The sequence below is a fragment of the Macrotis lagotis genome, chromosome 5 (assembly GCF_037893015.1).
Source record: "Macrotis lagotis isolate mMagLag1 chromosome 5, bilby.v1.9.chrom.fasta, whole genome shotgun sequence".
Taxonomy (NCBI): Eukaryota; Metazoa; Chordata; class Mammalia; order Peramelemorphia; family Peramelidae; genus Macrotis; species Macrotis lagotis.
The window spans coordinates 74,663,660-74,678,027 of NC_133662.1; the positions used below are offsets into that span (position 1 = coordinate 74,663,660).

Here is a 14,368-nt window from a genome sequence, read left to right on the forward strand (position 1 = left end):
GACAGTAGTTTTGATTTGATTACTCTACCTAAAAGAGGAAAAGGAAATAGGAAAGGGAACAGAGCAAGATGATCCAAAGTATTCAACAAAGAAAATATTTCTGTCCCACCATAGAAGTTCTACAGGGGGGACAATGTCTTAAAATAATTACTGCAATAAAAATATAACTACTTTTCCCCCTTTATTCTGATTTTTCTTTCACAGTATGACTAATATCAAAATATGTGTCTCATGACTATTAAATATAGCTTGAATCAGATTACTTATTGTCCTAATTTAGAGGGAAGGAAAGATGAAGGGGAGAAAACTTTATAAAACTAAATATTGAAAACTATCTTTAAATATAACTGAGAAAAATAAAAGTTACCAAAAAATTACAATTAATAAACATTTGCTTTTTCTCAATAAAAAATATAACTATTAATACTTGGGACTCTAGACCAGAATTCTGGCACCAAAATGAACTTAAGAGTCCATCTAGGGGGCAGCTAGGTGGCGCAGTGGATAGACCACCAGCCCTGGAGTCAGGAGTACCTGAGTTCAAATCTGGCCTCAGACACTTAATGACTACCTAGTTGTGTGGCCTTGGGCAAGCCACTTAACCCCACTGCCTTACAAAAACCTAAAAAAACAAACAAACCAACAAAAAGAGTCCATCTAATCCAAGCCTCTCATTTTTTAGACAAGGGAAGCCACAGAAGTTAAGTGACTTGATCTAAGGTCACACAGTTAATAGGTGGCTTTACAGTTTTCAACATATTTTCATACATATTATCTCATTTGATCCTCTTAACAGCCCCATGAAGTAGAATTATTAACTTGATTCCATTAATGAAGATATTCAGTGATAAGCCCAAGGTCAAGACACAAGTAGCAAAACTCAAGCTTTCAGATCTTCAGTTTTGTATTCTCTTATGCCAATTCTCGTCTGCATCCCAACCTGACACAGAGCTTAATCCAACACTGTGAAGATGGAGAGGGATCAGAAGCCTTGAATGTTCTAAGACATACATGTAGTGTGTTCCACTGAAGTAAAGAACACCTGGGTTCAAATTCAGCCTCATACACTTACTAGCTGACTGGTCACTTAATTCTCTGAGCCTATTTTGTCACCTATATGAAAACTACATGGAATAACATATGAAAAGAACTTTACAAACTTTAAAGTGCTATACAAATTTGAACTATTATTCTAGCACTCAAAGATAACTGGAAAGCAAGTGCCTGCCAAAGGTTTGAAAACAGGTGGCTCTCAAAGTAGGTTAAAAACATGGCCCCCTGCAATTTTAATTATGCAATTTATTTAGCAAGACTTTTTTTTCTTTATAAAGGGAAAAAAAACCATTCGTTGATCTAGGCTTGTTCAAATGAAAGTGTGAGTTCCCAATAAATGGGGTACAAAGAAATAAGGTTCAGGGCAACAGTTCCCAGGAAAGAGAATCAAAGAAGTCAACAGCACCTGCCCAGGTAAGGCAAGATTGACTGTGTGGACACTATAAGCACAAATGCTTTAAAAGACCTCCTTATGCACAGATGCTAGCTTTTCCTCTCTGATCACTGCCAACCCCACCCTTGGGCAGGAAGCTTAAGTAGAAAGCCACTGGCGTATTTAATTCAGTCAGTAAACATAAAAACCATGGACACGAATCCGAAAGAGAGGGAGGGAGAGAGAGAGAAAAAAGAAGAAGAAAAAGTGAGGAGAGGGAAAGAAAGGGAAAGAGGGAGAAGAAAGAGAAAAAGAAGAGAAAGGGAAAGAGGAAGAAGAGGAAGAGAGGAGAGAAAGAAAGGGAAAGAGGGAGGAAAAAATACAGGGAGGGAGAAAAAGAGGGAGAGGGAAAGAGGAAGAAGGTTAGGGAAAGGGAGAGGAGAGGGAGAAAGAGAGTGAAAAAGAGAGATAGAGATAAAGATAGCCAGAGAGAAAGACACAGAGACAGAGACATAGAGAAACATAGAAAGAGATATAGAGATAATTAATTTCTATGGCACATAACCATGAGAGAAGTCAGGAATAAGGCCAGCCCTAAATAAGGAAAGTTTGGCCAACACTAGGCAAGAAAATAACCTGCTTCAAAGAAATTATTGCTTGTCACTTTGTATTTTAATCATGAAAATGTGTAGAAAAAGGAGGAAAAGCCCTACAAAGTCTTCTCCCTCCCTTCTGTTCCCTAGTTAAGAAAATGTATTCTTGCTCTAACCAGCAGATGGTTCTAGATTCTTCTAGAAGATGGCTAAGAGCAAAGCCTGTGAGTCACCATGTGCTGGATATGGGGCTAGAGGACCTGGGTTCAAATCACTCCTAAGCCACTTTTACCAACTGTGTGACCTTGGGCAAATCATTTAACCTCTCTGTCCCTCAGTTTCCATATCTGTAAAATGATATGGTTGGACTACATGGTCTTTAAAGTCCCTTCCAGCTCTAGAGCTACAATGCTATGAGATTCCTTAAGAGGAAAAATGAGAGCAAAAGATTTGGATTTAGTAACAGATTTTACCCTCACCCTTTCTTCCCCATTCAAATATATTCAGAAGCCAGGAAAGTCTGAGATAGTATGTCTTCTGTTGCCATCAGTGCTATCGATTGCATGTGGATAAGATGTCACTGAACTTGACAGCAGGTATGAAAGTTAGATAAGCTCCACAGAGAAGAATGTTTAATGAACTCAATCTGAAAACAGAAACCTCCAGCCATTGGGTAACAAACAAGACTAATACAACAAAGCTTAGACTGAGAAAAAGGGAAGCCCTTATTCTCACACATTCTCATCTATATGGGGACCCAGAATCCCAAGGAGGCTTGTCATAATGGCCACAGACTAGACAATCACAGTTCCAAATTAAACATAACTAGACAAGACTCTAACACTTGAGATAATCAATTATTTTCCATTACCCGCCATCATGCATTTTTCCCCAACCCAATCCCTCCCTGCAAGATACTGCTTCATCTCTACCTTTCAGAATTAAAGGCTCAGCTCAGGTGCTTCTCCCACAAGAAGCCCTCTGTGATCTCCTCCAGCTATTACTATTCTCAAATTATTCTATATTTATTCATCTGTGTACCTGTTGTATCTACCAGTCACTCCCAAATATAGGAGACTATAAATTCATTAGAAGCAGAAACTGTTTCATTTTTCTAGGGTTCTTGGATTATCTATTTCTTGCATACAGTATACATTTAAGGTCTGTTAAACTGAATTTGGTACTAGAGCGCTGTCCATCTTCACAGATTTTTTAATGAACCCCCAATTCTCATCGTAGTTTTGTCAACTATTCATCGAGGGAATAATAAAACAAACTCATTTCAATTATCTTGAAATCCCTTGTTGACAGAGTCAAGAAGTAAGAGGAAAAATCCAAATAAATAGAACAAATTTCTTGACCTTACAAAAGTCTTGTGAATTTCATTCTAATAACCTCACTCGCAACCTATTTACTTCAGACAAAATTTTAATAAAATATCTGAATGTAAGATTAGAAGCAGCAAATTAGAAGGGAATAGAAAAAAGAGAAGGGACTACTACGGTTCTTCATGAGGAGCAAGAAGTCAAAAAGTATTGTTAGAAGGATGAAAATCGGTGTTCAACTGGGAAGCACAATATAAAAACCAATGATTGTGCTTATTCATTCCACATTGGTTTCTACAGGTCTTCCCAGCTTTGAATAATTTATACAATAACAACATCATAAAACAAACAACACTCAAAGTCATTAAGAACTCTGATCTGTGCATTGACCAAAGGCATACTGAAAGAGAGGTGACAGAACTGAAATGGACAATGACTCAGACATTTTTGTATGTGATTAATGCAGGCATTCCCTCTGCTTCTCTCTAAATCCTTATCTCAAGGGTTCCTGTTTTTATTTTTGTTTTTCCAAAGGGGAGAGAGAAAAGATGAAAGAGGAAAAATATTTGTTAATGGAAAAAAATTAACTTGAAAAGTACCAATCATCATAATGATGTTCCAAAATCATCAAGAAAATTTGTAATAGCAGCTCACTTTTCTATAAATCTTTAAGTTTTACAAAGCACTTTCCTCAGAAAGAATCATATGAAGTAGGTAGTGCAGGAGGTCTTGACATGTTCATAATCTGGATGTGAAATGAGATGCAAGAGACTAAGGGACTTACCCAGGGCCACAAAGCTAGTGAGTATGGGACCACAGGATTGAGATGCAAGTCTCTTAACTCCAAATCCAGTACTAATTCTAACACACCATGCTATCTCTCAAGCAGATTTTGCTTAAGATGGCAAGGAAGTGAATAATTTTCCAGTCATTTGACTGGAAAATCCATTTCTGGGGAACACTATACTTCCTCAGTGATGGCAAGTACATAAAGAAGAGCTATTGTATCTTTGGAGACAGAGATTTTGCCTAGGGGTTTTGTCAGCAATGCTCTGTATTGATGCTTTGTAATAATTCACAAAAGTCAATACCATTTCTCTAACTCTTCACAAGAGAAACATTCAACCCTTCTGTTGTGACTGTGGGAAGGGGATCCTGATTGGTCCTGTCTAAATATGACCACACTGGCACACTGATGTTAAAGCTGTCATATGCTGGCCCTGCTATAGAACCTATAGGAAAATCTGAGACCCCACAGAGCAAACCAACACTCATAGCCCCTCCAAGTTCCACTAAATGTTCTCCTTACCTTTCTTTTATGATGATTTCACCGCAGGACTGGCAAGAAAACGTGTAGCACTTTAGGGTTTGCAGGTCTTGGTTCAAAGTGGAAACTAGTTCTAAAAAAATGAAAGGAAAGAGAAAATCACCTGGACTTTAGGACATGCATGTTAGCATCCATGTAGTCTAGCAGAAAGTATGATGAATTCATAGGGATGAGCCAAAGATTGGCTCTGCCACTTATTCTCTGTGTTCTGTTATTGCTGTTGAGTCATTTCGGTTGTGTCCAAATTCCCCTTGTTTGCTACTGGCAGAATCGAGAAGACTTTCCTGATGCAACATAACAGTGCCTTCCCTTTGTAGTTATTTTCAACTTACTTTGTATGTCTTGTTTGTTCACATGTCACCTTCCCCGTTAGGGTTTCTTTGAAAAGATACTGGAGTAATTTATCATTTCTTTCTCCAGTTCATTGTACAAATAAGAAAACTGAGGCAAATAGGGTGAAGTGCCCAGGATTACAGAACTACTGTGTCTGGAGCTGAATTTGTTACTGAGGAAGATGAGTCTTTTGAAATCCAGGCCCAATCCTCTATCCGCTGGTCCCCAATAGCCACCTAGCTGACTCATTGTCCCTGTGACTCTATAGAAGTCACAAGAGCCTTGGCTTCATACCTGCAAAATAGAAATGTTCCACTGGATCAAGGGTTCTTTAAAAGAAGATGTCAGGGGGGTTCTTGACCTTGAATGAGGGAAAAAAAATTGCATCTTTCTTTTCATTTATCTGTCCTGAAATTTAGGACTTTCTTCAATAATTGAAGAACATGAAAGGGTCAGCAAACTGCCACAGTGACAAAAAAAAAATGCTACAGGTTCTCCCTGCCTGGATGATCTCTAAGATTCCTAACAGTTCTAGATTCTGAGGTTCCTTACAAATCTAGATTCTAAGGTTCCTTATAGTTCTAGAACTGATCAAACAGGAGCATTAGACCCCTACCACAAGATAATACTGATATCTCCCCCAGATACATTTTTTACAAATAATCTGTTATTTAAATCAGAAGCAAACAAAATATAGTATTTTGTATCATCTCCAAAAATGACAAATAACTTTGCAAGCTACTTCATAAGTATTTATTTCATAGGTTCCTTAAAATAAGATGTCATTCCTCTTATTTTTGTAGAAAAAAAGTCTAATAAAAAGGAAGTAAGTCAGAAGCACAGCATTTCAGATGCGTTCTTATCCATTGCAGCCTGTCTCATTTGGCCCACATCATAAATCTTGCAAATATGCAGGTTCCCACATGCCTTAGGGCCAGAATGTTTCTCTTCTCTCTCCTCATCTTCAGGTATTAATGCAGCTACCATGGAACTAAATCAATGTGGCCAGACCAGTAAATTTGTATCATTTCTGAAATTATTTAGTAATAAAAACAAAAAAACAAAAATCCATCTCTTTTAATTCAACCACAGAATTCAAAAAAGGTTTTGGTTTACTGTAGAATATTATTTACTGACAATAAGAAGAATCATTACATTCATCATGTACCTGGGGATGGAATAGCTAGCTCCTAGTGAACATTCTCTTTCTCAGAAGCAAAAATCAATACTGATAAAAATTTCAGAGATTTGTATTATTTTAGCCAAGTCACTTCTCAGGTTATCTTAATGCACTCAGTACATTTTCTTAATTTCAGTTTCTCAGTCATCAGTAATAGAACAAAGGATAAGAACACAAATGTTTCTTTAAATTCTCTTGAGTATTTAAATAAGCTTTTTCTCTTTGCTCCTCTCCACCCTTTCCCACCCCCAGTCTAGGAGAATACAGCTATTTGGTTTACTTCACTCTTTTTCCTGGAACTTCTTTCAAAGTGAATGAGTTGTTCCAGATATAAAAGATAATGGTGCAAATTTAATAAAACTGGGCAGAGAAGAGGAATGTGCAACCTGTTCCAAAATGGGAGTGCTCACACAGATGAAAGCATTTAAGTAACTTAGGACTGAAGGAAGTCTAATTTCACATTTCTCTTAAATGAAATAAATTTATAAATTATACAGAAAGCAGTATAGCTTAATGGGGCTAAAGTGATGAAGGAAACAAATATCATTATTGAAGGGTAAGCAGCTAGAAGGGGTTAGAGGAAGTTGTTCAAAATGTGTTGTAAAGAGCTCTCCAAGACCAAAAGGTCAATTGCCAGTATAGTACTACCATCTGCTGGTAAAACAAGAGAAACTTCATACTTTGTCCTCTTTTGGGAGGAGAAGGGGAAGTATAGGGGACAGGAGGGAATTATTATTTCCTTGCCAAAAGAAGGCCTCTCAAAAACAATGGGGCTCTTTATCAACTGATGCCTGTTTTATATTAACATGAAATTTATTATTCTACAAATGAAATTTCATTTTCAGGAAACTAGAAAGAATTGAGTGATGGTACCAACTAATTAGAATAAAAGCAGAATGATATTTGCTCCAAAGCACAATCCTATCAATAATTAAACTGTAAAAGCTACCAATTGATAGGTATGGCAGAGTGGATCAAGGACAGGGCTTGGAGCCAGTTAGACTTGGTTTCAAATCTTGCCTTAGACCCTCAATGTGTCACCTTGGGCAAATTCACTTACCCTTTCCGAAACTCAGTTTCCTTATCTATAAAATGAGAAAGTGGGGGTTTGATAGATTCTAGCCTTAAATCTACAATATAGTGATTTGATTTGTGGTCTATTTAAATCCAAATAGAGTTTTCCTATATATGAAAACTCAGGTTTTTATGAAATTTTAAAATGGGGTTAAATATCAATGCTTCCAAAAATCAACCCCTAAGATATTCAAACTCACAAAGCATTATGCATCTAACAAATCACTGCTAAAGGCCCCATACTAGCTTCTCCATAACTTTTCCCAATCTGGATTGGGAAATGGGACTATTAGCACCTCATCAGCCTGTTTCTGGCCTCAGTCCTTCACAGCTGTCTTTGATGTCATCATATCCACTTGTCCAATACATTCCCTAACCAAATCTATTTTACTCATGAATATGTCCTGACATCACCTCCCTGACGTCCAGGTCCTCTTCAAGAACTATGGACAAATAACAACTTTCTGTTAGGAAACGTTTAACTTTTTTCAGGACAGATCACGGTCTTTAACTTACGATGAGGATGGCAATACTACTATAACAGTAAATTCATTTCACTCACTCTTGTTCATGTTGGCCTCAACAAGAAGTCTCATGTGGATCCCATCTCCAGACACATACTGCAGCCCACGAAGGGAAGAAGGGACAAGGCTGACCTCTGGTGGAAAGCTGATTTCACTGCACAGTTCAAGAGTTTTCATCTTCAGCAAGGATGGAGTTATAGAAATATTCATGGGCAAGCTTCCTTGCTTTGGTTCTCTGTTAGATGCAAAACAAAACTTTTTTTCCCATTCTCTAAAATTTAAGAATATTGATTAAGCAAGTCTAATATTATGTGCAGCAAAACTGATTATAAAGAACCCAAATCATACCATGCTTCAATATTTACAGCAATCTATAATTTTATCAATGAGGCTACTCCAACAATGGTCCACACATCTCTTCTCCTCCAACTACTGTCCATGCTATGAGTAAATCTTCTAAGAAGAATTTAACCATGTCTTGAATTTAACCATGTCTCCAACTCCTATAATATCCTCTATTCTTGTAACAAAGAAAGTCTGCAATAAGGGTTTTATTCATATATAGGACACGTAGGTGATATAATGAATAGAGCACCTGGAGTCTGGAAGACCTGAGTTCAAATCCATCCTGGGTCACTTACTGTATGAACCTAGGGAAAGTCACTTAACCTACTTTGCCTCAGTTCCTAATCTATAAAAAGAGCCAAAGAGGGAAATGATAAACCACTCTAGTATCTTTGCCAAAAAAAAAAAAAAACAAACCCCCAATTGGGGTCATGAAGAACCAGACACAACTGAACAATTGATAAAAAACTAACATTACAATGTGATTTTGTTTTGTTTTGAACTAGACCTATAATTTCATTGATAAGGAACTTCCAGGTGAGGCAACTACCTCTGCCAAGCAGATGAGTACTTGCTTTGCAACTTATGGTATTCAAGATATGCCTGGGGCACTTGGGTTAAATTGGCATGAACATGGTCACCAGTACCCATCAGAGACCAAATATGAATCCAACTCTTCATTTTGAGATTGGCTCTCTTAACTACTACACCATGATGCCTACCTGTCTATAATGGCCTACTTATATAGCAGTAGAGGGAGTTTAATTCAACAAACATTTATTAAGTATCTGTGTTTCATCCTAGGGACTCAGACTCTGTTTTCAAGGAACTTATAGTCTGATAGAGGGGAAGGATGAATACATAACTAATGCTGATACAAGAATGAGATAAATACAAAGGCAAAATACTGACAGATTTTGGAAAGGAGAGATCACTTTTACCTTCAAGGAATAGGAGAAGAATGTGTCTAGGTAGGGGATGGACCATTACAATTTAGTTTTGTTGAAAATAATTCAGAGAATTTCTAAAGTAATATTTTGATTAAAAAAATCATTGTGAATATGCAATAGAAAAGGCTCTTAAAAATACACAAGTTTAAAGACATTTTTGTGAATAAACTTAAATATATGTGGGGCATAGGATCATAGATCTAGAAAGAAAGGCATTTCAGAGGTCATCTAGTCCAGCAATATTATTTTATAGAAGAAACAAACCAAAAAGGTTGAGTCGTTAGCATTTTTAAAGTAAAACAGCAAGTAAGTGGCAAGGCCAAGTCTTGTATCTAGGTCATCTGACAATGTTTGAAAGGGGAAAGATGATTTTTAGCAATTTAAATCAAATTTGTTTTGATTTAGTTTCTACCTTCATTTGTAATAGAATTTCTGAGAAAAACAGAAAAAAAATCATGTAATCATTATTATCTATTTCCCTATTCCCTAATTCTAGGTAAATCAAACCCTTTGGCCTGAACGAATATAAATAACATAGCTTTTCAGATTGTTGTCATCGAGTTGTTTTCATTGTGTCAGTCACACCCAAACCTCATTTGAGGTTTCCTGGACAAAGATATTTGAGTGATTGACCATTTCCTCTCCAGCTCATTTTACAGATAAGGAAACCAAGGTAGACATATCTAGAAAGTGTCTGAGGTTACATTTGAACTCAGGGTTCTCCAGACTCCAGGGCAAGTACTCTATCCACTGTGCCACCTGGCTGCCCCTTTTCATAAGGAAGCTATAGATCCAACCAAAAATATAGCTGTATCACCTATTCAAATCCAAAAAACAAAATCACAAAGTAACAGAGTATCCTAAACTGGAAAATATCTTAATCCTGCTGTCTTGTTTTATGAATAAGAAATTACTTGTAAAAAAACTGTGATCTGGCAGCAGTCTCATTGCAGAAATCTTACTGGATCAGCTATGTTAAAATCCCAGCTCTGCTACTACATGATCATGGACAATTCATTCTCTTCCCCAGGCCTCACTTTCCTCATATGAAAAATGAAGAATTTGGACTAAAAGTCTTTTCCAATCCTAATAATGATGAGTCTATAAATATGTCTAGAGCAAATGGCCAAAAACACATGCTTATGAAATGGGAGAATCTCTCCAAAGTCTGTGACTTTTCTTAAGTGTCATGCATTCCTCTGGAAAAATCTGTAAGATCACCCAAACTTTCAATTATTATTTATAAATGAGGAAAATGAGATGTGTCCAAAGTACTTATCCAAAATCACATAGCTGACTTTATTCCTTGATAAAATGATACAATATGAAAAATATAATTAAGCAAAAGAGAGTAAGTAAAACAGTCCCTACTCAGAAAAGGGTAATGGGGAAGACCACAAATACCTATGCTAGCATATAAAGAGAATAAATAGAAAGAGAATCAATACAAAGTAGTTGGCTAGATACAAGCAGTCAGGGGAGCAGGAAAAAATTCATGTAGCAAAGGTGGTGTCTAAGTGGAACCTTGAAGGAAGGCAGAGGGCAAGAGGGTGAACATTCCAGGTATCTCTAGAGGGTGGCCAGTGAAAAGGGACAAAGATGAGAAATAAGACTATCACATCAAAGGATCAGAGAAAAAAACTGGCTTGGCTGGATCACTGAGTACAAGGAGGAGAGGCTGGAAAACTAGGTCGAGGCTAGCTTTTAAAAGTTAAAGAGAGTTCATGCTTTACCTGGAGGCAATAGGAAACCACTGGAGTTAATTAAGTACAGGCCCATCAAAGAGTAGAAGATAAAAGGGGATTTGCTATGAACAGTGAGTCTCCAGATGATATTAAGGCTTAGAACGCTTAAAACCATCCTGAGAGATACATAAGGCCTCCAAAGGAATTTGGTTTATCATTCACACAAGAAAAGTTAACTGGATAAAGAGTGTTTATTATCTATACTATGACCTGCAAATGCAAAGCAATTTATAAAGTTTACACAAATGTATATCTATACATGCACACACATATATATGTAGCTATATATGTATGCATATAAACATGAAGAGCTATCTAGACATACATAAACCTCTATACATTATTAAAAATAAGGATATGACAACAGCCTTAAATATCAATGGAGACTACACATCAATAAATATGAATGGGACCAAAAGTAGCAATAAATAAATTGAGCCCAGAATTAAACAGAAGAGCAAGCCAAATTGCTTCAGAAAATTACAAAACCCCTTTAATGATACTAAATTCTTCAAGAAATAAAAGGTCATTTTTCATAACATTTTACTGGTGTTATATGGATGCAGGATGTGAAATATAACTCTAAATAAATGAAAATAAATATCACAAAGAGGCAATGAAAAAGGTGGATGTGAGCAGGGGACCATCTGCAACAAAAGGAAATTTAAGCAGGCACAAAGGATGTCCTCAGAGTATTACATAGAGAGTATGAGAGATAACTGATGGACAGCATAAGTGTACAACAGCATCCTCACTATGTCAAGAGAAAACAAAAGAAATACCGCACACATTTTTTGAAGAGATAATAGAACCTGGGCAGCTGGGTGAGACAGAGGACCCAGTTCTGGACCAGAGTCAGGAAGTTTCATCTTCCTGAGTTCAAATCTGGCCTCATAAACTCTTGTGTGACTCTGAACAAGTCACTTTAACCCTGTTTGCCTCAGTTTCCTCATCTGTAAACTGAGTTGGAGAAGGAAATGACAAACCACTTAAGTATCTTTGACAAGGACACCCCAAATGGGATCATGGAGAGTCAGACACAGCTCAGTAACAACAAATAAAACTTGTTGTTTTCATGTAGCCAGGTGGCACGGTGCATAGAGTACTAAGTGCCCTGGAGTCAGTAGGATCTGAGTTCAAATGTGACTTCAAACACTTAGATGTGCGATCTTGGGCAAGTCACTTAATGTTGCCTTACCAAAAAAAAAAATCTTTCTTTATAATTCAATGTGAACAGTGTGCAGTTAATTAAAGCAGGCTGCCAAAATGACCAATATGGTATAGTGGAAAGAATGCTGAATTTGGAGTCATATTACCTTGGTATCTCTTCTCTCTCTCCTGTCTGTCCGTCTCTGCCCCCCATCTGTGTTGACGTCATGTGAAACTCACTAACCCTAAACCCCCTACATGATCATGGACAATTCATTCTCTTCCCCAGGTCTCACTTTACTCTTCTGAAATATGAGGAATTTGTACCAAAAGTCTTTTCCAATCCTAATAACGTAGGAGTCTCAGTTCTAGAGCCAAGGGAAAGTGATCTCCTTTGTCTAAACCGGCATCCTCACCTACAAAACCAGAGGACCGCACTAAAAGGTCTCTTCCATTACTAATCTTGTTCTAACAGGGCTTGCCCTTGAACTGGCTATGCAGCAAGGTGAGCAGTGAGCAAAGATGAAAGAGAACAGAGACACCCTGAGACATTCTCTTCCTTCCTCCATTCAAAGGGCTATTTGGAAATAGATTAGGAACTCACAAGTCAATAAAACATTGGCTTGGCTCGGGCATTTTTTCAGATGGGTTCCACTTTAAAAAAAAAACTAAGGGGCAGCTAGGAGGCTCAGTGGATAGAGACCAATCCTGGAGTCAGGAGTACCTGAGTTCAGATCCTGCCTCAGACACTTAATAATTACCTAGCTGTGTGGCATTGGGCAAGCCACTTAACCCCACTGCCTTGCCAAAAACCTAGTTCACAGACTAGTGACATGGGCAAGTCGGGATAATTCTATAATTATCAGGACAAACAGCAATTTTTTCTTTTTTGGGGAAAACTTCTAGAGATTTCCATGAAAATCCTCTATTTCGGGGCTACAGGAGGGAGAGCCTGGGCTATTGGCGAGGAGGGGTTTAGGCTGGTGAGTTTCAGGTGACGTAAACACGGAAGGGGAGGGGAGAAGGGAGGGCGGAGACAGAAGAGCTGCCCCGGCCCGAATGACGTCATAAACAATGGCTCCCAGGGGGCGCGGCTTCAGCGCCAGACCAACCGCGAGTCAAGGGACGCACTGCCCATTGGCTGGCTCCTCCCGCGTCAGAGCCCCCCCGACACTACGTCATTTTACGCCGACGGGCCGCTTTTCCCGGGGCAGTCCCATCTGCATCCTGGGGGTGGCATGGGGCGCCGCGGCGGGGGTGCCCGCCCCGCTCTGCGCTCGCAGGGCCAGCCCCTTCCCTGGTCCGGCCACTGAAAGACGAGGGGGGCGAGACGCGGGGAGCTCTGTACCGGATAATCAGCAGTCCGCTCTGCAGCCGCTTCCTGATCTCCAGGAAAACCTCCATAGCAGGCTGCCGGCCCCTCTTCCTGCGCGGCAGTGAGCGGGGAGTGTCGGGAAGGAGGCGGGGCGGGGCGCGGCGCGGAGACTCGCCAGAGAGCGCCGGGAGCTGAACCCTCACGTGCAGACGCGCCCCGGACGCCCCGCCCCCCGGACGCCCCGCCCCCCGGACCTCTTCCGGCGCCGCAGCCCGGACGGAGACTGCGCCGCCTAGCTGCGGGAGGAGAGCAGGGCATCGAGGGAGGGAGTGCGGGAGGAGGAAAGCCAAGGGGCGCGCCTCTGACGTCATCGCATGCGCCTCCTCCAGTTTCTCAGGCCCTTAGGATTCAGGTGAAGAAACGGAGGCAGCATGACATGGTGGCGCAGTGGGTAGAGCCCCGGCCCTGGAGTCAGGAGGACCTGAGTTGTGCGGCCTTGGGCAAGCCACTTAACCCCATTGCCTTGCAAAAAATAAAAATAACACTTATTGCTCACTGTGCGCTAGGTAGGCATTGTAACCTCTGAGAGTATCTAGAAAGGCAAAAATGTGGTCCCACTTTACACTAGGAAAGTCCCTTAGTCTCAGTGTCTTCATCTGTAAAATTAATTACTCTGCGACTTCTTCAGGTCCCTTCCAGTTCTAAGTCTAGGATCCCATGAGACCCCGAAAAGGATTTTGACTGTGATCGAACAACGGATCCAGAATCCATCAGTGAATGATGCTCCCTTCGACCCCCCAGGGGAAATGGTTGATGATCCCCTCTTAGCAAGCATGTGAGAGAAGTATTCTTGTCCCTGTTTTACCAGTAAGAAAACTGAAGTTTCTAAAAGGTTAATTTGCCCAAGAGCAACACTTCAACCTTCAACTTCAGCCACTCCTTTAATTATGTTCCATTATCTCACTGATTTGGTGACCATAGGAGTTGTCTATTTCTTTTTTCTTTTTTCTTTTTTTTAGATTTTTGTAAGGCAAAAAGGGTTAAGTGGCTTGTCCAAGGCCACACAGCTAGGTAATTATAAG

The 14,368-nt window shown here is 39.4% G+C and overlaps 1 protein-coding gene across 2 annotated transcripts in view; it reads right to left on the minus strand.

Moving 5' to 3' along the window:
• UBE3D (ubiquitin protein ligase E3D) overlaps positions 1-13,577 on the minus strand; it is a 198,210-nt gene extending 184,633 nt beyond the window's left edge. Inside the window, exons 1-3 of one of the 2 annotated variants that reach the window (XM_074237390.1) lie at positions 12,139-13,072; positions 7,821-8,017; positions 4,654-4,744 (exon numbers count right to left, since the gene is read on the minus strand). In XM_074237390.1, the coding sequence (XP_074093491.1) occupies positions 4,654-4,744; positions 7,821-8,017; positions 12,139-12,200 (350 nt within the window). In that variant the 5' untranslated portion in view covers positions 12,201-13,072. Of the gene's footprint in view, positions 1-4,653; positions 4,745-7,820; positions 8,018-12,138; positions 13,073-13,319 lie in introns of those variants that run through there. The other variant, XM_074237391.1, reaches the window with a different exon arrangement.
• Between the last annotated feature and the right edge of the window lie 791 nt (positions 13,578-14,368).